The sequence below is a fragment of the Marmota marmota genome, unplaced genomic scaffold (genome assembly GCF_001458135.2).
Source record: "Marmota marmota marmota unplaced genomic scaffold, marMar, whole genome shotgun sequence".
Lineage (NCBI taxonomy): Eukaryota > Metazoa > Chordata > Mammalia > Rodentia > Sciuridae > Marmota > Marmota marmota.
In genome coordinates this window covers 8,719,086-8,742,617 of record NW_025999983.1, presented here as the reverse complement: position 1 = coordinate 8,742,617, position 23,532 = coordinate 8,719,086, and the positions used below count along the sequence as shown (strand labels likewise).

Sequence of the window (23,532 nt, the reverse complement as noted above, 5' to 3'; positions counted from 1 at the left end):
CATGTTTCATATAAATAAAACCTTTCTCATTTAAAAGTTGCCATGACCCATAGGCATATGTATGTAAAATTATAAATATGAAATATATATACATATTCCTAGTCCCTTCACCTGCCCATTCTGCACCTAGCCCTGGTCCACTTACCACTACATTTGGGTTAGTGCACTGACCTTGCCCACTGGCTTCTCTTCTGACTTTCCTTCATCCTACATAATGACCACAGTAATGTTTTTGAGGCATCCAGACATCCCCTCAGAAGCCCTCTGACTTTCTTAGCCCTCTCCACTGGTCTCTTAACTCCTAATTATGGCCCCAAGACCTCTCTGGATCACTGTGCCTCTGACTTCATTCTCTGTCCCTTGTCTCTGAGGCGAGTCCTCCTGAAGCAAACCAAGCTTGCCCCTGCCTTTGGGCTGAGGGTCATGATGTTGACTGTATGCCCTGACTGGTTCTGCCTTCCTGACACTTAGATTTTACCTTCCTTAAGGTGACTTGTTCAGAGTGACTTTACCTAACACCATATTTTCACTTCTCCAGCTTTTTTTCTTTTTACCTTTTTTAAAAAATTGATGCACTATAGCTATATATAATGATGGGATTTGTTATTATATATTCATACATGTACACAATATAAAAATATTAGACTTTAATTTTTTAGTGTTTCCCCTTCTCTCTCCTCTGACCTCTCCCTGGTACTTTTCCTCTACTGATTGCCCTTTGATTTTCATGAGACCCCCTCCATCCTGACCTTTCTTTTCTTTTTCCTTTCTAGCTTACACAAATGAGAGAAAATATTGGACCCTTGAGTTTCTGAGTTTGGTTTATTTTGTTTAACATCACAATCTCAAGTTCTAACTATTTTCCTGCAAATGACATAATTTCATTTTTCTTTATGGCTGAATAAAACTCCATTGTGTATATGTGCCACATTTTCTTTACTTGTTGATCTATTGGTGGACATCTAGGCTGGTTCCATAGTTTGTTTATTGTGAATTGTCCTGCTAAATTAGGTATGCATGCATGTGTCACTGTAGTATGCTGACTTTGATCCTTTAGGATAAATACTGAGGAGTGGTATAGCTGGGTCGTATGGTGGTTTCTTGCCTAGTCTTTTGAGGAACCTCCATATTCATTCCTATAGTGGTTTTACTCATATACAGTCCCACCAACAGTATAAAAGTTTTCCTTTTCGCCACATCGTCTTCAGCATTTATTATTGTTTGTATTCTTGGTGGCTGCCATTCTAATTGGAGTGAGATTCTAACTCACAGCAGTTTTGATTTGCATTTCCCTAATTGCTAACGATGTTGAACATTTTAAAATATATTTTTGGCCAATGTAGTAATTGTCTATAACTAGAGGTTTGTTATATTTTGATACAGATCATTTATAAATGCAATTTCTTTAGTAAAAAGCTTTCACTCTTTTTTGTTTGTGTACAATTTGCAATAATATTCTGAAAGCAGAATATATATGCACAAGTCTGCAAAGGGTATAAATTTAGGATATGGTAAATGCTTTACAAGTTACTTTCAAAAAACTCTCACAACTAGGCCTTATATTGTCACCTTTTATAATCAAAATATTTTTGATACCAGCCTTCCTTCCACTGCCCAAAACTATAAAGTATTTTTTTAGTATTTATTTTTTATTTTTTAGTTATACATGGACACAATATCTTTATTTTTTATTTTATGTGGTCCTGAGGATCGAGCATGCTAGGCAAGCGCTCTACCTCTGAGCCACAACCCCAGCCCAATATAAATATTTTTAATGAACTGAAATTAAGGACTATACCTACTAGAAAAGAAGAGAAGAAAGTTCTATTCGTTTGAGGTTTCAGAATCCCCTCCAACCAGAATCAATATTTTGGTAAGAAGATAGGCTGGGACCTTAGGCAGAGTGTGAGTATGTACAGATGGCATCCCCGAGGACTCAGCTTCAGTGGACAGTGCTCCAGCTACATAACTCAAGGCATAACTACACTGGCTTGACTGGGCATAATTCAAAAAGGAAAAGCTCATATTCATTTCATTCCTCTGGAGCTCTGTGGTAGCATTTAATAACAACCCAATGGGATGCCTTCCACATATAGTATTATGGTGTTTCTTCAAGTAATGGCTAAAAGATACACGATCTGATTGTTCTATAATACTCATACCTATTTTATCTAGATGTTCAATGGATCTATAAATCGCCTCCCAGGATTCATCATAGGAACTGTAACAACCTTTGATCCTAGTGGCAGAAATCAGAGAAACCACAAAGAGATTATTAAGATCTGCTAGATATTTACTGAAGAGTTTTCTAAATTCCTGTTTTTTTGACTCACTCAGCTCCAACTGGTACAGGAATAATGGTAAACTCACCCTGTGTCCTTCCATGGCTTTAGCTGTATAAGGCAAATGGCATTTCAATACTGTGTTCATCTTCATCTGTCTGTAGAGTCATGCTTTCAAACATTCCTGTTTCCCAAAGCTCTCCTTAAACCTTTTGGTCAATATGAAGGGCCTATAGCGGTGACCTATATATATATCCACACTGGAAAGTGCGCATGGAGAGAGGGGCACGTGATGAGAAGGCCCAAGGATGAAAATTCTGCAAGTAAGAGATGGACCCCCTTGATTGTAAGCATGGGAAGCTCAAGACCCACAGTACATGTGTCCTGCAGGGATGCAGTAATGGCTTTAGCGCAGATCTTTTTGTTGACTGTACTTGTGAAAGCCAACCTTTTAGCCTTGCATTCAGCTGTAGTCCTGAGGCCGTGTACCAGCTCCCGCGTGACTGTCTTCCTGGCTTCTGACAGACCACTTGCTTGGACATCTTGGTGCCCGTGCCACCTCTGGTACCCCAGGATGAATGGGGAGGCAGTGGCAGGAGCAGCTCCACTAGGCGAGTAGACACTCGTGGGCCCAGCCCAGGAAGAGGTGGCATCTGTATGTGCTTTTAAAGAGCTCAGACAGGGCGAACTGTGCTTGGTCCCTGTGCATTTGTATGTTCATGTGCAGATGATCCAGAGTTGTGTAGTGCTGAGCCACACATGCTCAGACTTAGCTAGGCATTTAAAGAAAAGCCACAAGTAAGGTAGGCCATGGGTGCTTGATGAAGTCCATTCTCTTAGTGCAGAGCTGTCTTCTGTTCCAGACTGCTGCTCCGTCTTTCCAACTCAGATGATTGTTTTTGACTGTTGCTGTCCATCTTGTCTGCTCTCTGTGGAGCCAGACTGAGTGAGGGTGCTGGCTTCTAAAGAAAGGGTCTCAGCAACAGGTTTGCAGCCAGCCAAACGTAAGATAAAGGCCTTCTATTAAATTTAAAACAGTATTGCTATACAGTTGCAAGTGAGAGTTCTTAAGATATGAAGAAACACTGGTGTCATTTCCTGGGGAAGACTCTAGGTTGATATGCTTCCTTTTATATATGTGTTTTATAACTATATTTGTAGACTTTACAAACTTAGTGACCTGTATAATTCAGGAATTGTTTGTATTGATAAAGCTGATGAATTTGTCATTTGTAATGTATGATTAAAGATCTACTTTTGTATTCACTTGGCCATTATTTGTTTAAACATTCAATCTTATAAGTGGGATTCATAAGATTAACAACTTAAAATGATTTAATTTTTTTGTCGTATGTTTCCATATTTCCTTTGGAAAGATTGGTAAAATGCACACCAGGTTTTCTATAGACATCTTCAGTCTAGAAGTTCTGGATCTTGTGGAGTCTTTGTTGTTGTTAATTAAAGGGTATAAAGTCATATATCATTGTTTTAGTTTTGATTTTTTTTCAGTTGTTAGTTTGAAATTTTAAAGTAATTTAAATCTGTCATCTATATTTTCAGGAGGATAGGGAATTTTTATATGTTGTATTTATCATGTCCTCCCTATTCATTAAAATTTTGTTTTTTTAATATTAAAGAAAAACTCTTCTGCTTTAACACAGATCTTCCATATCACTGATAATCACACTTAGCTTTAATTAATTGATCGATTGATTGGTACCAGGGATTGAACTCAGGGGCTCTTAACCACTGAGCCACATCCCTAGCCCTTTGTATTTTATTTAGAAACAGGGTCTTGCTGAGTTGCTTAGGGCCTCACTGAATTTCTGAGGCTGGTTTGAACTAGTGATCCTCCTACCTCAGCCTCCTGACCTGCTGGGATTATAGGCATGCACCACCATACCCAGCTATACTTAGCTTTATTTTAAAGTTAGAACAAATATATAAACCTATTTATTTAAAAATTTTATTATGATTTAAATTATAAAGAAAAGGCAAATAAGTTTTTCCTAGCAAATATCCTTTAGTGTTTGTGTCTATTTAATTTTTCTGATAAATTGTCTTATTCTTAATAGTCCAGGCTGCAGAGAGCAGTTTCCTGTTGATGAAAAAAAATTTCAGGTCCCAAAAAAGGATGAACCAGCTAGCAGTCCTGCTTGGGATTGCTACTGCCGTGCAGTGTGGCTGGCCCCGTTCATTTCCTGTACCTCCTGGCTTCAGTAGTTTGTGCTGCTGTTTCCCATCTTTGCTTCTGGGAGGCTCTTCCCACCACATTTTTGATCATATGTCAAGCCTGCATATTAATTGGGAAAATGCTATATTTGATATTCTAGATGGAATCTTCTTATTTCTCCTTTGTTTTTATTTCCCATTAGGGTTTTATAATTTAGTTTAAAAAGATGCTTATGTCCTACTTTAATTCTCTCAAATTATTGCAGATGTGATTGCTTTACAGTTTTGATTCTAGATCCTGTAGCTATATGTAATTTCTTGAGATTTTGAAGCCATAGAACAATAAACATTTTTTACATATATGTATACTTTAGTATTCTGTAAATTGAGAACACGTGCCTATTAAAATTCTCGATGTGTTCTCTTTTCTACAGTATCTGAAAATACCTTTTCAGTTTGCAGCTACAAGTTTACAGCTTCTTTAATTAGTTCAGTTGTGTCTTTATTGAGTGCTATTTGTTGAGAGAGATACAACAAGTCTTAAAATAGTGCATTACTCATTTGTTAACATCTTCAAATACAGTAGTATGTGTATCTTCTGTCTTCAAATTTCAGATTCCTGCAAATAGATAATTCTTACAGTTCCTGCAGGCACTAAAATCTCTTTGTTTTGGGACATTGAAACATTCTCTAACAGCGAAAGTCTTCTAAGTAAAGCCTTTGACTGTATTTGTGCAAGTGGAAATACATAGAGGTTTCCTAAAGTGGTTCTGTTTTATGTGGGCACTTGCTACACGTGAGCAGTGTCTTCTCTTAGCAGCACTGGTTCTGGGGAAGTTGACTGTAGTCTCCAGTGTCTCTGACATCCTCACCTGAAGGCCCTTCAGGTGCTCAGCCAGCACCACTTCTCAAAGAGTGCCTTTGCAGCCAGGCGCAGTGGCACATGCCTTTAATCCCAGTGACTTGGAAGGCTGAGGCAGAAGGATCACAAGTTCAAAGCCAGGCTCAGCAACTTAGCGAGACTCTAAGCAAATCAGTGAGACCCTGTCTCTAATAAAAGAATAAAAAAAAAAAAAAGTGCCTTTGCAACATTGATCACCAAACTTAGAGAATTGTACTAGAGGATTATGGTTTTACTTTTTCCTGTATTTGCACTTCTTGGAGAAACATTTAATACTTGTTGGTTAACAGAAAAAAAAAAAGTGAGGATAGAAGGTGAAATGTGAATAGTTTTTAATGTGTTTTGACTTCTTTTAGTTCATCTCCAAGGCATTTGGCAATTGTTCAAATGGGTGATGTCACCACTGAGCAAGAGAGGCTGTGTGGGCACATCCTGTTGTACTAGTAAGCTGACACTTTCCATTATGTTACTTTACTTGTTAACTGGCATCATTGTGAACAAATTCAGTACTTCCCTTCTAATAGATTTGGGATATTTGGAACAGATATGCTTAACAGAGTGTCAGTTTTTTCTCTTATTTTGTTGCTTAAAATGAAAAACTTGTTGAGGTGACTTGTTGACAAACATGAATTAAGAATAAATTAATTACCCTGAAGATGTTCATTGTCAGATAATTAATTGCCATAGAGTGAAATAGGCAGTTGGGTAGAAGTGTGTGTAAGAAGTTCATAAGGCAGGAAAGGAGTTCTTCAGGGGATAGTTCAGATCCATTGAATTGCAGGTAGAGTTTTGAGGATGACTAGGAGTTGTGAGGAGAGTTGTTGGTACAGGGGAGGAAGCTGGAAGAGTAGACTTTGAATGCCAAGTAAGGGGTTAGCTCATCCCCTGAAGCTGTAAAGGCAGGGGATGAATTAATTTTACTTGCATTTACCACAGTTTATTTGTAGAGTAGGTTCTGAATTGAAGAGAAGGGACTGGGAGGGAGCTGGGGGACTTTGGGTAAAAGGCTTTTACAAGAATTTCAGCACAGAGGGGCATGTTCAGGCAATGAGACTGAAACAGGCAAATTTGAAAAGATATGTTGGAGATAAAGGCTGGGGTTGTATTCATTGGTAGAAAGCTTGCCTAGCATGTGTGAGGCACTGGGTTCAACTCTCAGCACTGCATATAAATAAATGAATAAAGTAAAGGTGGCAACTAAAAAAATTGGAAAAAAAAAGATATATTGGAGGTAAAATTAGTGGTAGTGCTGACAGGCTTGGTGTTACTAGCAGGTAAAGAAGGTGGAGACCAAAATGACTCCCCGGTTTATAAGTGCATAGCCATCAACTTATAGGAATAAGGTGGAGTTCATTTGGGGAAATGTCACATGAAGATCAGGTGGGATATCTATTAAAAATTCACATTCGGATTAATAATGCAACAATATGGATGACTCTTAAGAACATTATACTGAGTAAAAGAAGCCAGATATATATGACTATCTATAGTACATGATTCCATTTATATGAAACCCTGGGAAGACAGAAAACCAGATCATTGATTGCCTGGGAAGACAGAGGAGGTAAAAGTATGTGAGAATTTATGGAGTGATGGAATTTGACTGTAGTGGTAGTTATATGGGTGTGTAAATGTGCCAAAATTCAATGGAAGGTATACTTAATGAGCATTTTGTTGTATTTAAGCTATATTTTTAAAAAGCTGATTAATAAATGAAAGTTCAAGAGGGAGGTGCAAGGGAAGTGCAGGCCAGAGGCCAGAGTGTGAAGTTGGCAGCACAGAGGGAAATAAGAGTTCTCCACCTGGAGCGGAGAAGGCCAGCATGGGGAAGTGCCTGTGGAAATTGAATTTAAAGAACATTTTGGGATGCAGTGGCAACAAGTGGAATGTTGTATTTCTGAAAAATTGGATTCCGTTACAAACGAATGATGTTGATAACCAGAAGACTGGGTGAAAGGGGAGGGAAGGAATCTGTGAATGTTTATTTGGCAGGTAATTGTCATTCAGATATTTACTTATCATTGAGAGAGATGGCAGATTATCAGAATGATACTGTAGACTCTGAGCAACAAGACAGGCCCCGAGCAAGCGAAAGCCCTCCCAGGAGAGGGACCAGCAAAAGGTACAGCCATGTCCATCATCTGAGATGATCATCCTCATCAGAAATGAGCTGTTACTGCACTTTCATGCCGTAAGCAGAATTGCATAAATGCACTTGCTCGTGCATTCGGGCTCAGGCCTGCCCTTTTGCTCTGTTTCTGTTCATCTCACCTTTTGTTGTTGTTCCTCTGATCCTCCCTTCTTACCTTTGTTTGTGTTAACCAAAACACTTTTCCATACATCTTTTTTACCTTGCTATGGGTTTTAAGTTCTATTTCTTTGCTTTTTATTTTAAGTGACTGCTCTAAGGATTATAACCTTCATCTTGAATGTATCATGTTATATTTGAAATGAACATTGCATTTTCATGGTGAAATGCAGGAACCTTGCAGCAATCTAGATCCATTCATCCCTCCCTTGGGTGCTGTTGTCCTGACTCTCAGTTTCTGGGTGAGATTAGAATTGTTGGATGGTTCTGAGAAGGACAGTCAGGAGTAGCCATCACTGTTAGGGGTACATCCAAATTCACTCTTTATTTGACTGGAGTAGTATTTAAATACAGTTTGTAGAAAAAAATTTAGAAGTTCATGAGTAGCATGTGTTTTGCTGTTTAAAAACAGCGATATATTGCCCTTACAATTGAGAGAGGAGAGTCTAGGTCCCTACAAGAAAACTCCAAAAGCCCTTTAATCCTTGTGCCAGATTGTCTGGCTTTTCACAAGTTTTTTTCTGTAATCAGTGGATTAGTGTTATAGCTTAAAACATTTTTTTGATCATACACATAAAAATTTTAGGTGCCTTATTTACTTTGCATCAAGAATATTCAAACTCCTCAGTTTTGAAAATTTCTCTAGTAATTGAAAGATTACTTTTATTGGTCTCTACACAGAAGGACCCATAGCATCATTGAAATAGCCCTGTTGCATAACTGTCCTCCTGTGTCTAAAAATACTCAGCTGAGTGGCATCAGCTCTTGCCCAGGGTTATGAACCCATACTCTTGAGGTATTTGTACTCACTCTGACCAGACTGTCTTTCAGTATGTCCAGCAAAGTGACCTTTCATGGATAACACTGAGCTTGTCCCAGTGACATCTGATACTGGTGGAGTTACTTTCAATGTAAGAGACTGTGTTTGTGTTTATTCGGTTTGACCAGCCATCGGAGGGATTTTCATGATTTTATTTATACTTCCCTAAGGTCTGGGAACCTGGGAAGTAGGGTATCTGTATGTGTACTTACATAAAAACCATTGTGTCATGACTCTGACTGACACAGTATCCCTGTTAGGCAGGTGCTTGTCTGGCTATGTGCTATTTGAGATTAATATTCCTTTTATTGCCTGTTCCATCACATGAAAAACCATAGAACCTGTGTCCAGGTTACAAATAATTTATAGAGCCTAAAATATGCAGGTAATTGCTTGGGGATACAGATATGGAGGTTCAGTAAGACTTTTTGAGGAATGTGTTTACGCGACAGGTTGTGCAAAGCAACTGATATTTGTATATGAATCACTGTTATATCATTCAGAGTTAAGATCTGTTTTTTTTACCCACTTAAGAGTACCAGGTAGATTTTTATATGTTGTTATTTTGGTGTTTTGATGTGTGTTTCTGAGTTAAAGAGACAGCCATGTATTTTTTGTTTTTATTGACACTATATACATAGTTGCTATGTGTAATGTCTCAGTTTTATAAATGCATATCAATATTGTGAAATAATGTCATTAAAATAATTCAGCTTTAAAAATGTATAAATTCTCTTCATTGAGGTGCAAATCAAAGGTGGTTGTCAATTATTTATCGAAACTTCATGTTTCAAAATAAGGAGGAAAAATTGTTTTTGTGTTAAATATGGAGGAAATGGAATATATTACAAAGGTTCCAGGTAACTTGACCAACCAAGTACATAGTTAATGAAATGACTAACAAATTTAAATTGGAATTCTTCTTCATTTTTAAATTTTTCATTTTTTAATTTGTTCTAATTAGTTATACATGACAGTAGAATGCATTTTTGACACACTGCACACAAATGGAGCACAACTTCTCAATCTGGCTGTACATGGTGCAGTCACATGGGTAGTGTAATCATACATGTATAAAGGGTAATAATTTCCATCTCATTCCACTGTCCTTCCCATCCCACACATCCTCCCTTCCCCTCTGCACAATCCAAAGTTCTTTCATTCTTCCTTATCACCCCTCCCTCACCCCCCATTATGGATCAGCATCTGTTTATCAGAGAAAATATTCCACCTTTGGTTTTTTGGGTTTGACTTATTTCACTTAGCATGATATTCTCCATTTACTGACAAGTGCCATAATTTTATTCTTCATTAAGGCTGAGTAATATTCCATTGTGCGTATGTATATTTTCTTTATCCATTCATCTGTTGAAGGGCATTTAGGTCAGTTCCATAGTTTAGCTGTTATGAATTGAGCTATTGTAAACATTGATGTGCCTGCGTCACTGTAGTTTGTTGATTTTAAATCCTTTGGGTACAAATCAAGGAGTGGGATAGCTGGATCAAATGGTGGTTCCATTCCAAGTTTTCTAAGGAATCGCCATATTGCTTTCCAGAGTGGTTGCACCAATTTTCAGTCCCACCACCGAAGTATGAGTGTACCTTTTCCCCCCACATCCTCGCTAACACTTACTATTGCTTGTATTCTTGATAATTGCCATTCTGACTGGAGTGAGATGAAATCTCAGTGTAGTTTTAATTTGCGTTTCTCTAATTTGCTAGAGATGTTGAACATTGTTTCATATATTTGTTGATCAGTTATATTTCTTCTTCTGTGAAGTGTATGTTCAGTTCCTTAGCTCATTTATTGATTGGGTTATTTATTTATTTGGTATTAAGTTTTTTGAGTTCTTTATATATCCTGGAGTTAGTGCTCTATCTGCGTCATTGAGGAGCATGTGGTAAAGATTTTCTCCCATTCTGTAGGCGCTCTCTTCACATTATTGTTTCCTTTGCTGATAAGAAGCTTTTTAGTTTGAACCCATCCCATTTACTGATTCTTTTTTTTTAATTTATTTTATTCAAACTTGTTTATGGACACAGTGCTTTTATTTATTTTTGTGTGATGCTGAGGATTGAACTCAGTGCCTTACACATGCTAGGCAAGTGCTGTATGACTGAGCTAGAACTCTAGCCCCCCACCTATTAATTCTTGATTTTAACTTCTTGTTCTTTAGAAGTCTTGTTAAGGAGGTCAGGTCCTAAGCCAACACAATGAAGATTTGAGCCTACTTTTGCTTCTTTTAGGTGCGGTCTCTGTGCTAGTGCCAAAGTCTTCGATCCACTTTGATTTGATTTTCATGCAGGGTGAGAGAGGTTTAATTTCATTTTGCTACATATGGATTTCCAGTTTTCCCAGCACCATTTGTTGAATAGGCTGTTTTTTTCTCCAATGTATATTTTGGTGCCTTTGTTTGGAGAATTCTTCCTCATTTTAATCATATTCCAAGGAAGTAAGACGAATGTGAATGTTGTAAAAAATAATTTGCTAATATTTAGGAGGTATAAAAGTGTAGTTTTATAACTAACTGGAACCTAAAATGCCAAAACATAAAATTGAAAGATTGAGAGGCAGAGTTGGTTTAGAGGAAAGAATTCTAAATTGAGAATCAACATAGTACAGTTCTTTTTGACTCAGCCATTAATTACTTCTGAAGCCTTTAGCTCTGTTTTAGTTTATTGCTTTTTTTGTGTGTTTGGGGGAGTGTTAAATTATTGTTATCAAAGGGGATCTCCTTTAGTAACTAACACTCTATAGAAGGTATAGAGGGTAAACCTTGTCTTTTTTTTTTTTTTTTTTTTTCCTTGCCCAGGGCTAAGGATGGAATCCAGGCCCTGGTGAGAGCTAGGCAAGTGATCCACCATGAGCTACAACACCTCCTGTTAAACCTCAGGAAGTATTCCTGTTTTATCCTCACTCTTCCTGGGCATGGGATTCTGAGGTCACTGTGGGGGCAGTCTGTTGCCAGTCTGATCATCATCACCTTCTAACTCTTTTTCATGATGGTAGCTTTCGAGGTTTTCTTTCATTGCAGTTGTCTTAAGAGGGCACTTCTTTCCCCCCTGTCTACCTGGTGATCATTGGGAGCTGTCAAGTTTTAAGATTTTTCAGTTCTGGAAAGTTTTTGGCATTTGTTCTAATACTGATTTCCCTCCATTTTTGTAGCTTCATTTCTGGGAATCCTATTAGGTGTTGCTTCATCTGTTATGTCATCTGTTATGTCACTTAATATTTTTTATCTCTTTCTGTACTCTGAGTGGGTTTCAGGTATTCATTTTCTATTTTGACTATGGCTGATGTTGAGTTTCTCCCATCTGTTGATCTGTATTTCTCATTTTCAGGATTTTAACAGATTTTTGTTTTCCAGTCTACCTTTTCCTGATTTTATTTCCAAAAGAATACTTTTTTTTTTGTTTGCTTTCCTTTCCCATCCCTTTGGATTTTTAACCCATTTATGTTAAGGTTGTTCTCAGTGTGCCTTGTTTTCATTTTGTCAGGAGTAAATTTATTTTCTGATCTTGAGTTTTTTTTCTTCATGAGCTTTACACTTTAAGTTTAGAAGCTTGTCTTAAGTGGAAGTCTTTGTCCCTGTCTGTGCCCTTACCTCTCTCTGTGTGTTGGTTTTGATCATCTCCTTTCTAGGCTCCTCATTTATAACTGATTTTATTTATTTTTAAAAAATATTTATTTTTAGCATTAGGTGGACACAATATTTTATTTTTATGTGGTGCTGAGGATTGAATCCAGTGCCTCACGCATGCCAGGCGAGCGCGCTCCTACTTGAGCCATATCCTCAGCCCCTATAACTGATTTTAGTTGGGAGTTCAGGGTCCTACCTTTCCTGATAAGGCAGCTCTCTGTGTTCCCCTGTTGCCCTCAGCATGGCCTTATCTCAGCATGGCCCTAGGCAGTGGTCACAGGTCTTTTTCAGTTTCTTCCTACAAACGGTGGAGTTAGTCGAGACTCTGTCCTACCCAGACTGATGTGCCTTTGGCCATGTTCCCTCTCCAGCCCCTGGTAATGTCTGAATCATAGAACTGTGGCTTTAGCCTTCTTGTCAGCCTTAGGTGTTTGTATGTCTCATTTCTCTTGTTTGTAAACACGACTTTCTTCCTTCCTAAAAATATTTTATCTATCATTTGAAGTAGTGAGTGGTATTAAAAACCTGAATTCAAAAGGCATCCTGCCCAGAAATTCTTTGCTTTATTTTTTCATTTTTAGTAAGTAATCTCAAAGTCCCATCTAGGGCCACATATTCTGACTTCCCAGTTGTACCAGGTAGCAAGAGGTTATCCATGGAGTCAGATATTTAGCATATTATTGTCACTTTCCCTTCCTATTGGGCCAAACAGGTTCATGAATCGGTGATCTCAGAAGATGTCTACAGGGTTGTGACCTCTGCAGAACTTTTTCCAGTTTTATTTGCCTTCCCAGTTGTTATTTTCCAAGCTGGATTTTGCTTTTGGAGAGGAAAAAACCCCACAGGAATAATGCCTTGGCCATTTACCCAAAGATCACACCTGTGGGAGTGGTGCTGGCCACTGTCCCTTTTCTGACCCTGACATCTGTCCCTTTCCCTGGCATGACTCCAGAGACTGGACATCCCCAGAAGCAGCTTCTTAGGAATAGGGACCCCTTTTCATTTTCTCCAAGGAAAACATGATTATTCAGCAGTTTGACTCTTCCCTCATGGTTTAGAGGGGCTCACGAAAGGAAGGGGAGGGATTGTTTTCTGTTGGAAAGAGGAGAAATTTCCTTTTTTTTTTTTTTTTAAACAAACTTCTGAAGTCTATTCATGGATGATTGCTGGAGCTGTTTGTTTATGTTTTATGAATAATGTTTAATGAAGAACTGCCAAAATTGCAGTTAACATTTTTTGAAAAATAAATAAGTTAGCAAGGAAACAGCCATATGGTATCTGTTTAGAGCTGGAGATAGGGAATCTAGCTTAAAAAAATAGACCTACAAGAAGGCTAAACACAGACCAAAACCCTTCACTTTTATTAAAATTATTAATTTGTAGTTATTTATTTTTAAGTAGATATATGAGTTTAAAACTTTTACAGATAGCATCCTAAATTTGGCAAAGTGGAAACTCTGAGGAAATACAAATTTAATTCCAGTCACTGGTTCTCCGAGCTTACCTTCTAAGTAAAAGAAAGAATTGCACATGCTTTCTACTTTTGGGGAACCAGATGCTGCTGTTAGAGAGGAGTGGGGTGAGGGCCTGGTGTTGGGAAGGAAGGACAGCAAGGTGGAGGGAGGATCTGAGGAGGGAGTGGGAGCAGCAGTGGCCCGAGAGAGTGCTTGCCCTGTGTTTCCCAGTAGGTGCTGCCCCATCTTCTAGACATGCTGGTGATGACGTATTGCATGTGGAAGTTTGAGTTACCTGTGAATTTCATTTCCTTGATTTCCTTGTCCCTTTTTGGTTTGTCTGTTAGAAAAAATTATTATCTAGAGAGTGACTTTCCATAAAACAGTTCTCTTTTGTGTAAAAATATCATTAATTCTAAAGTGAGATAACAGAATTGAATTGTTCTCTTCAGTTTGCCTGACTCAGCATAGTGTTCTTAGCCTTTTTGAACAGCATCTTTTAGGCTTTTTGTCATACATAGAAAGTGTACATTAGTCTATTCCTAGTAGTGTTTGATGGCATTTATGAAGTAGGGCTGTTGAGCTCAGATAGCATGAATATTCTGTATGAATACTCTGTTGGCACTTTAACCTCTGGGTCAGCCAGTTAATTTCTTTCAGTTTTCTGAGCACAGAGCCTTGTTCTTTTTTCTTTTCTTTTCTTTTTTTTTTTTTTTTAGAGAGAGAGAGAATTTTTAGTATTTATTGTTTTAGTTTTTGGCGGACACAACATCTTTGTTTTTGTATGTGGTGCTGAGGATTGAACCCAGGCCGCACGAAATGGATCATCACAAATCCATTACCGTCATAAAAACAATTTTAGGGCGTTAAACTTGGATATAGAATGTACAACAGTACCGTTTTCCTTAAAATCTACACACATACTCTTTGTTTCTCTTTTTTAAAAATTATATAGTAAGGGTCTGAGATTGCACTCAGTGGCAGGGTGCTTGCCTGGCATGTGTGAGGCACTGAGTTTGATTCTCAGCCCTGCATATAAATAAATAAAATAAAGGTCCGTGGACACTTAAAAATATATTGGAAAAAAAGATCTCGTTTAAAAAAATTATATAGTCATTCATGGGGGTGGGGCAAGCAAGGAGTTACAAGGTTTTAATGTTTTTATCCTCATGGCATTTTCACAGTATTTAGCAGACTATTTGTTTACCTAGCATGATATAGAGAATCCTTATGATATGGTTCTAGGTCTCTGTGTAAGAAGGTCTCTGTGTGACCTTGCAGAAAAATGTGTCATGATGTGTTCTGAAGTTGCTTGTTGGAATTCTTTTATAGTTCCAAAGCACTATTGTAGGAAATAATGTGTCACATTGCAAGAAGGATCTCCCCTTTTATAACTTCTTAGAATCAGTTTAAAAAATACAAATAGATTTTCATGTAAAGCCCATAATTTTAACCTCAGGAGAGCATTTATTTTATGCAGCCCTTATTTTGTTACAGTGCCTTGTGACGACTGTTGTTCTACAAGGAAGGAAAATTTGAGCATTAAGACACTTTGGGGGCTGGGGATGTGGCTCAAGCGGTAGCGCGCTCGCCTGGCATGCGTGCGGCCTGGGTTCGATCCTCAGCACCACATACAAAATAGAGATGTTGTGTCCGCCGATAACTAAAAAATAAATATTAAAAAAATTAAAAAAAAAAAAAAGACACTTTGGGTCAGCCTCTGGCATAGAGCAAGCCAGCAGCAATGGGGTCTTGAGACTGTGAGCATCCATCTGGGTAGCAGCTGTTAGAGCTTGCATCTAGACATTTTTCACTTGAACTTTCCAAAGGTGGAAGCTGAGTGAGATTCTGCTCTGTAAAAACAGGATACAGAACAAATGATGCTGTCATTTGGCTTTAGAAAATCTATACACTTCGATTTCTGTATATATAGAACATCTCTAGAAGTGATGTGTAAGCAACTGGTTGGTAATAGTGTTACCTCTGGGAAGTAACAGTGGTTGCCTCTGGGAAGGTAACCAGGAGATAGAGATGGGTGACAAGGAGCTTTGCTTCTCTGCATCCCTTTCCATTATCCAGTTTTGAACCATGTACATGTCATAAGCATTCAAACAATACATGATAAAAACACAGAAATTACATACATTTTAATAGTAGATTTGTTCAGATATAAGGGAGTCCGTTCATATTTCTCCTGTTGTTTTGCTCAAGAAGTATTATTAGGGAGTGTTAGTCTGCATGTGGAAGATTCTTTTAAAACTATTCTCCAGAGAATGGGTTCAAAGTGGGATATGGGGACAGAAAACCCTAATTAAGCACCGTCAACTCTCTGGTTTGTTGTGGTAGCTTGTGCAGTGGTCATAAAATGGTTGTGGAGTTAGAGAGTAGCTCTGGTTATCTGCAGTTTATTCAAAGTCTCTGGGTCTTGTTTTCTTTCTAGAAATGGGGTGGACGGCTATTGGTTTTGACATCCAGCATCTTTTCACCCTTTGGGTCAGCCCTCTCCTTCTCTGCTGAGGTTTCACCTGGAAGTCTAAAACAGCTCAGAATGTTCGATGACTTTAGGCCTAGGCTTTGTGTGTCCCTGGCAACAGTGAAATGGGATCCTGATCATGTTAAAGCAGTGAGATCATGATAGACCAATGAGAGACTTTGGTTGGCACAACGGAAGAAAAAAAATTGTTCATTTTCCCACCAGACTTGAATGAGAAGAGAATGCAAGGTTTGGGTAACCGTGTTCCACTTTCTAGCACTAGGAACCAGAGAACAAACCCATTGGAGGGGACCTTACTTTGCAGAGCCCCATGGGGTCTCAGTGAGCCTGGCTGGGCCTGGCTTTGTCTGGACTTCTCACTGTGGGGGTTAGTTGGTTAGTGTATTTTTTTCTTTAGTTTACTGCCATGTGTGTCAAATAAAAATCCCAATGGATACAGGTAATACCATTCAAGTTTTAGGATTTAGATGGATGAATGACATGCATCTATGAAACACAATACCTATCACATGGGAAGCATTCTGGTAGTTTTTAGAGTAGTCAGTCAGAAAGTCACCTCATGGTTTACCAATAACTGATTCTGAAGTGGAGCAGAATTTGCAAGATGTTTAATTCCTTAACTTGGCACAGGTTATATGTTAAATACATCTAATGTATTTTGAAAGTCCGTTTGGCACATGACAGCCAAGAGCTACTAGTTTTGCTCAGGTTCCAGAGTAAAGGTCATTTGAGAGATTTGAGAAATTTGAATCCCCTCTTGTTTTCTAGGTTTTAAAAAATATAAGTCCATTCTCTCTGCTATATAGAAGGATAGAAGAGAGTGGGGGGAAAAAAGAAAGAAAGAAAGCCAGCCAGCTATTGGGTGACTTAAAAAACTCCAACAGAAACCCAGCAACAGCAAAACAGGGAAAGGATAAGAGACCTTCAGAAGACAGACAGCATCTTATGACACATGATATTTTGACTACCATTTCTTCTTTTTTTGGTAGTTGTAGATGCGCAATACCTTTGTTTTATTTGTTTATTTTTATTTGGTGCTAAGGACTGAACCCAGTGCCTCACACATGCTAGGCAAATGCTCTGCCGCTGAGCTCCAGCTCCAGCCCCAGCCCCAGCCTCAGCCTCTACCCTTCATTCTTTACCAGCTCTTCCAAAGCAGAAAAATCAGAACAAGCAGCTATGGAGATGGAAATGGAGTTGTTTTATTTTTTAAAGCTGTTAACATTGAACCTCAGGACCCAGTGGGTTACATAATAGCAGAAGTATTACTGTTGATTTTTCTGACATCTCAACACTTTCCTAAAAGTGCATTGTGGCATTCTTTTTAAAGATTAAATTGGATTAAAATAAATTTCTATTTTAAGAATTTGAGTAGCATGAGATAATTGGTAAGGCCCTGGAGTGCTTTAGTAATGGTTGAGAATCATTGTTCTTAATAATAGAAACGATCTCTGAAATGACAAGCATTTTATACACTCTAGCTAACCTGACTTTTTAAAATAAAAATATTTCCAATATACAGGAGCTCGTGGCCCCATCTGTATCAATCAGGACTTCCTTTTCCCCTCAGGACTTTTTTTTTTCCTGGTTGTCTTTTGCCAAACACAATATTTCTAAATCACATTTTATTACCAGTAAGTAGAAGTTATACAAGATGTGGTTTTGTTTTGTTTTTGCTGTTTCAATACTTTCATATCCTAAAGAAGTAGCCCACACTACAGCAGTTAGAAAACATGAAGAATTAGGAAATCAAGTTGATATTTAGGTTATTTTCATGCAATAATTATAGCAACTATTGGTGGTGGTCTCTGTCAGTACAACATGAATATTGAGCAAGGCCTGACCAGCTTGGCCCTGCTCAGACAGAAAGAACCTGAAGATTAGAGTAGGGTGATGGAGTGGGGTGGAAACTTAGTCAGGTTTTACAGAGTTCTCCATTGTGAGTGAGAGTGCAGACAGTGCTAACGATGAGAACGGAATTACAGGGATGTTAGTTTACCCCACCTACATAGCTCTTCCTGTGTCCTAGGCGACATCTTATGTACTTTGCGGGAATTGGCCTGTTGAATCCTCCTAGGAGCCCTCTGAGGCAGGTGCTTCATCAGGAAACTGGGGGTGGTTCAGTGACTTGCACCTGGCACGCAGTGGGAAAGTGGGAAATTGGTGCTCTCCACCACCTGTCGTGTCTCCTGGAGCCGTATTCCTTCGAGTAGCCACAGATTAAGAAGTCAAAAGTGATGTGCTGCCAGGGAGACCGAATAAATGGTTACAGAATTCAGCACGCAGGGTCATTCATTTTGGCAGTCTTTGTCACCCTGGCTGACTTTGTACCAGGACCAGACTTAAATGCTGTGTTCAGTTCCACTTGGTTATGGAGTTTATATCTACATGATAATTCTGTATTTGAAATTAAGTGCTTTTTAAGGAGAGGACATTTGGGTTCAGCTGGTGGTAGCAGCCTTGGGTGTCTGCAAAGCTGACTTCTCCAGGAAGCTGCCTTTTTAGGTGCCTCTATCCAGACTATAGACGTTTTTCCTGAGGACTTATTTATAATACACATCTACCAGCTGTGTTATAATGTAGCATGTTTTTAGGTTTTTTTCCTGTTGATATGTTCAGCAGATGTTTATTGAACTCCTGCTGTGTTCCAGTGGTTGGAAATATGGTTTTAGGATACAATCTGGTCCTTGGAGACTGTGTAGATTCCAAATGGGCAGAGAGCTCAGAAGACCTTACCAAAGGGAATAGGGGTTGTGGGGTATGCTGTGGTTCCAGTGGTTCTGAGAAGAGTCTGAGAAAGGCATATTTTCCTTTGTGATGAAAGAAATACCAAACTCGGGAAAATGTGAATCTCTGTGTTTACACATCATGCTGTTTGGGAACCTTGGTTGCAGGCTGTTTCTTGTTTTTCAATAGTGCCATTAGGATACTATTAATAACACTAATACAGAGGCCTTCTTGGGTGCCGTGCTGCTCAGAAAGGACAGACGTTTTCCAGGAGCAGGTCACAAGTGTGGCTGTATTGCAAATATGGGTGGCTTCTTGTGAGTTATAGTGATTTCCCCCAAATGGAAAGAAATTGAGTTATGAAATTCAAAGAAGATAGCTACTTCATTAGTTTTCTAGGATCAGCTCCCCATTTTGTGTCCCGTCCTGGAAACTTTGCCAGATGGGAGAAGAGGGGTGGTCAAGGGTTTTGCTCCCAGACTGCCACTGACCATGCCATTCCTTTGTTCTCCGTGTAATTTCAGAAATTTACCATTTTACTTTTTAATGTCTTACAAGTAGTCGAAGTAGTCCAAGTTGTCTATAGAATGTTGCTCTCTTCTAATGATAGTAAAATAATGAACATAGGTAGTTTGACACCGTATCATTTGCAAGTAAGGTGTAGTGGTTTTAGTTTTTCAACAGCAAATGTATTCGGGAGTGGTTTCTTCTAGGACTCATTATATTTTTATTTTAAAACATGTCTGAACTGTGATATTTTTTCAAAGTAGCTTATTAAGGACATATTTTCAATGGGTTTACATAGTTATTAGGGTATTATTTCTCTCTTTAAAATTGTGACCTTTTTATACTTACATAAACTTAAGTGTTAAAGAAGCCAGGTACTCATATATAAGTTAAACAACTAAATAAGTTCTTTTAAACCCAAGAACTCCTTTTCTCTTTGTCTTCTTTTTTGAGATAAGCGTTCACTATGTTGTTCTGGCTGGCCTTGAACTCCTGGGCTCAAGTTATCCTCCTATAGCCTCCCAAGTAGCTGGAACTATAGGCATGCACCACCACCCCCAGCTTTAAACTAATATATACAATATAGAAATATGTTGATCCTCATGAATAAGAACTCATTAGCTCTGTGTATGAAGTATGTTTACTACGTGCCCAGCACTGTCTTATGCACAAAGTAATATCACTGTGGCTACATCTTATAATTTACTTTAGAAAAGCAAATGGGTAACAATAACCACAACATTATATGTGGGTTTTTTTTTTGTTGTTGTTGTTTGTTTGTTTTTTGTTTTCTTTGGCTGGGTTTTATGCTGAGGATATGTGAACCATTGCATTTAAACCTCAGAAATATTACCTAGGGGAAGGTATTCTTATCCTCATTGTTTTTATAGATGAGAAAACAAATACTTGGAAAAGTTAAAGTAGCCTTGCTAAGTTTAACTGTATAGTAGTTTGTTGTTTTAAATATAAAAGAAATTTGCCCTAGATGTTTATATTTTTCACCTCTTCACATGACTATCATTTACACAGATTTTGAGCCTGTGCATTTGTGTTAGACGCTGTGCTGGGTGTTGATAATATGGAGATAAAAATGCTGGGATCTCTACCCTTGATGAGCCAAGTCTAGTGGAGAGGCCTCTTCCCTGCATATGAGATGGCACAAAACATTTATGAGGGCCTTATATGTGCTACAGTAGTTTTATATATTATCTTTTAACACATAGGGTTAAATTTTGTGATGGTTATTTTGTGTTGTAGCATAGCAAGCCATTCCAAAACTTACTACTTGAAATAGCTGTTTATTTAGCTGAAGATTTTGTGGGTCAACAAGTTGGCTTGGATTGAGGCAGACTGCTCTTCTGGTTTTAGTAGACTCAATCATGTGTCTCAGATCATCTGCCAGTCAGCCAGGCAGTTGTGCTCTGAGATTGGCAGGCAGTCAGTTGGAATGGCAGGGGCAGCCAGGCCACTGTCTCTCTTCACCAGCAGGCTAGCCTGGACTTGTTTTCTTGGCAGCTGGACAAGATTCAAGAGATGGAGCTGAGGTATGCAAGGTCTCTTGAGGCCTGGGCTTAGAACTGTCACATCCTTTCATGCAACATTCTGTTGGCCAGAGGTACAAGGCAAGCCTAGATTCAAGGTATAGAGAAATAGTCCTCTCCTTTTGATGGGAGGACCTACAAAGTCACATTGCAAAGTGAGGAGATGATTTGTGGCCAATTTTGTGATCTTCCCCAAGTTTTATAAAAGTAACATACACCAATCTCATTGAGACTTAAAAGGAAGTGATAATTCTAGGGTTTCTGTCTTGTAATTGTGTTGATATTGTTAGTGGACCTTGTTCTGGGCTGCTCACCACTTGAAAACCAATATTTAGGAGCCAAGTGCTCATGGGGATCGGCAGGTACCCTGAAAGATGGAGGAGGCTGTTATTCTCAAAGCTCTGTCTTGAGAGTTCAGGGTTGCAAATGACTTTCATAGGGAGAGAAAGGAGGAGCAAGGGAGAATGACAGAAAGGCTGCATGCTAAGTGGGGTCTTTGTCAATCGGAGTGTGTCTGCTTTTTTATTTCTCTGGCCACACCATTGTAATGGACCTTGAACTTCTAGGGCTAGTTCCTGTAGTTCTTTAGACAGATCACTTTTCTGCAGGTTGAACCTTATAACAGTTTGCATGCTTCATGTAGTTGATACGCAGAACTAAAGGCTAGGGGGAGGGTGTTACACATTCTGATATTATCTGAAAGTCACCAAATGTTCTAGCTTCTGTAAATCTAAAGACAGATTGTTTTTGTTAATATATTAATTATTTAGGTGCGGCTCCTTCTTGGAATTTAGAATGCTGGACAAAAGGGGAAGAACTGGCAAGAGGAAGGGGATGTCATTCTTGTAAGAGGCATAGGGATGGGACATATCCTTGCAAGGGCAAACAGATGGGAAGTGAAAGTGACTGCCAAGACAATTCCCAAAGGAGCGGCCACTGTTACAATATCGTGTATAGAAAACATGAGCAATTAGTATGAGGGAGTTCGTTTTGAGGGAAAGATAAGGTCAGTTGGGAATTTTGAGTTAGAGGCAATAGTGGATTATCTCAGTGGAAGTGAGTGTATATTTAATTGTAAATTAGGACCTGGAAAAGTCAGGACTCAAGACAGAGCATTTGGAATCACATTCCCAGGGGTGATAGGTGGAGCCAGAATAGTGATACCCTTAGAGGGAGAAGGGCAGACATCTGTGTGTGTGTGGCTTGTCTGAGGAGAGCCAGGAAGGAGCAGAGAGACCAGTTAGGAGGTTGCTAGGAGAGGCCAGGCTGGTGGCATATGTGATGGTGCGACTGGTTCTATTCTGGGTATATCCTGGAGGTAGAGTGACAGAATTCACCAGTGAATCACATTTGAGGTATGATGAAGAAAACACAGAGCTCCCTGGCCTCATGAGTTGGAAGGGTGAAGTTGCCTTTACCGAGGTGGTGAAGGTAGACACCTTCATGTTTGTTCCGCTCTACTGAACCTGTGCCTGGAGTTGCACCAGGAAGGACTGCTCCAAATCATCACAAAATAGTTGGAAGGAGCACTAAATGCCAGGGTGATTAGTCCCAAGCACTTACTGTGGGAACTTACACACAGCTCTGCAGCAGTCCTACTGGACTGGAAGAGAAAAGAAGGTTCTAGCTCATGTGCCCACAGGGGCCAGGGTATGGAGTTTATGTGAGGCCCTGGAGCATTTGACTCAGGCCTGGGACCACAGCATTTGGAGTAGGCCCTTCAAGAGCTCTGCTTTGGACTTGTTAGGTTCATAAGCTTATCTGACAGCCATATGGAGATGGTGAATGGCAGTTTCATAAAGGATTCTGGAGTTCACAGGGGAGATTAGGCTGGAGCTAAAATTGGGAGCCAACTATATGTAGTTCGTATTTCAAGCCACTTAAAAAAGACACCAGACTGAATGAAATCACCAAGGGTGTTTTAACAGATGACCCATGATGGGAACCAAGTGGAGGCTGTAGGACTAGAGAGGAGATTTTCCAGGGTTATTTCAAAGAAAACTGGAGAGGACTGGGTGACAGACTTGATCTAAGGCCTTAAAGAAAAGGAGGAATTAAAGATGTCTCCCAGATTGTAAAAGAGTTTGAAGGTAAAAATAGGCAAGCTTCCTGGTTTCACTTACTTTGAGGTCTTATCAGCAGTTTTTCGTTTTAATCCTTATTTACATTAAAACAGTGATCCCATGAGACTCAAATATACTTTTGAGACTGTCCACAGAGGTTCAGCAGGAGCTCTGGATGGCCCCTTCCTGCAGCCAGACCACACAGTTCCCTGTGTTCTGGCAGTAACAGGGTTAGAAAAGAGCTGTGCTGAATCCTTCATCTTAGCCTTCAAGTGGCCTTCCTACGCGTAGCAGGCACACCTTACGTAGCCTGATTGGTTCTTTCTCATACCTTTCAAGCAGAACAAAGTACCAGAAAGAACACACCTGACCCAAGTGTGTATGTTTGTACCATTGCACCAAAGGGCAAAAGAGGGTTATTAGTCTCTAAGCTGAGATGACTAATAAACTTAGGGTTGGACTCTTTCCATTTGACAAGAGCCCAGGCACTGTGCCAGGCTCCAGATAGAAGGCCAGAGGAAACAGCTGTCCTTCCCAGGGGGGCTCTTGCCAGAGTAGACAGACGTGGCATGGGCAGGGTCACACTTTGCCTGTGCCAGGTGGAGGGCTCCGCAGGCTTTTC

The 23,532-nt window shown here is 39.2% G+C and overlaps 1 protein-coding gene and 1 pseudogene across 4 annotated transcripts in view; one reads left to right on the top strand and one right to left on the bottom strand.

Annotated features, from left to right (window-relative positions):
• Positions 1-23,532, top strand: part of Tulp4 (TUB like protein 4) — a 200,339-nt gene that overhangs the window by 63,692 nt on the left and 113,115 nt on the right. The window contains exon 1 of one of the 4 annotated variants that reach the window (XM_015498640.2): positions 7,802-8,574. The exons of the other annotated variants lie outside the window; for them this stretch is intronic. Within the exon in view, the coding sequence (XP_015354126.2) occupies positions 8,518-8,574 (57 nt within the window). The 5' untranslated portion in view covers positions 7,802-8,517. Of the gene's footprint in view, positions 1-7,801; positions 8,575-23,532 lie in introns of those variants that run through there. 4 annotated transcript variants of the gene reach the window in all.
• LOC107153171 lies at positions 1,825-2,985 on the bottom strand (annotated as a pseudogene).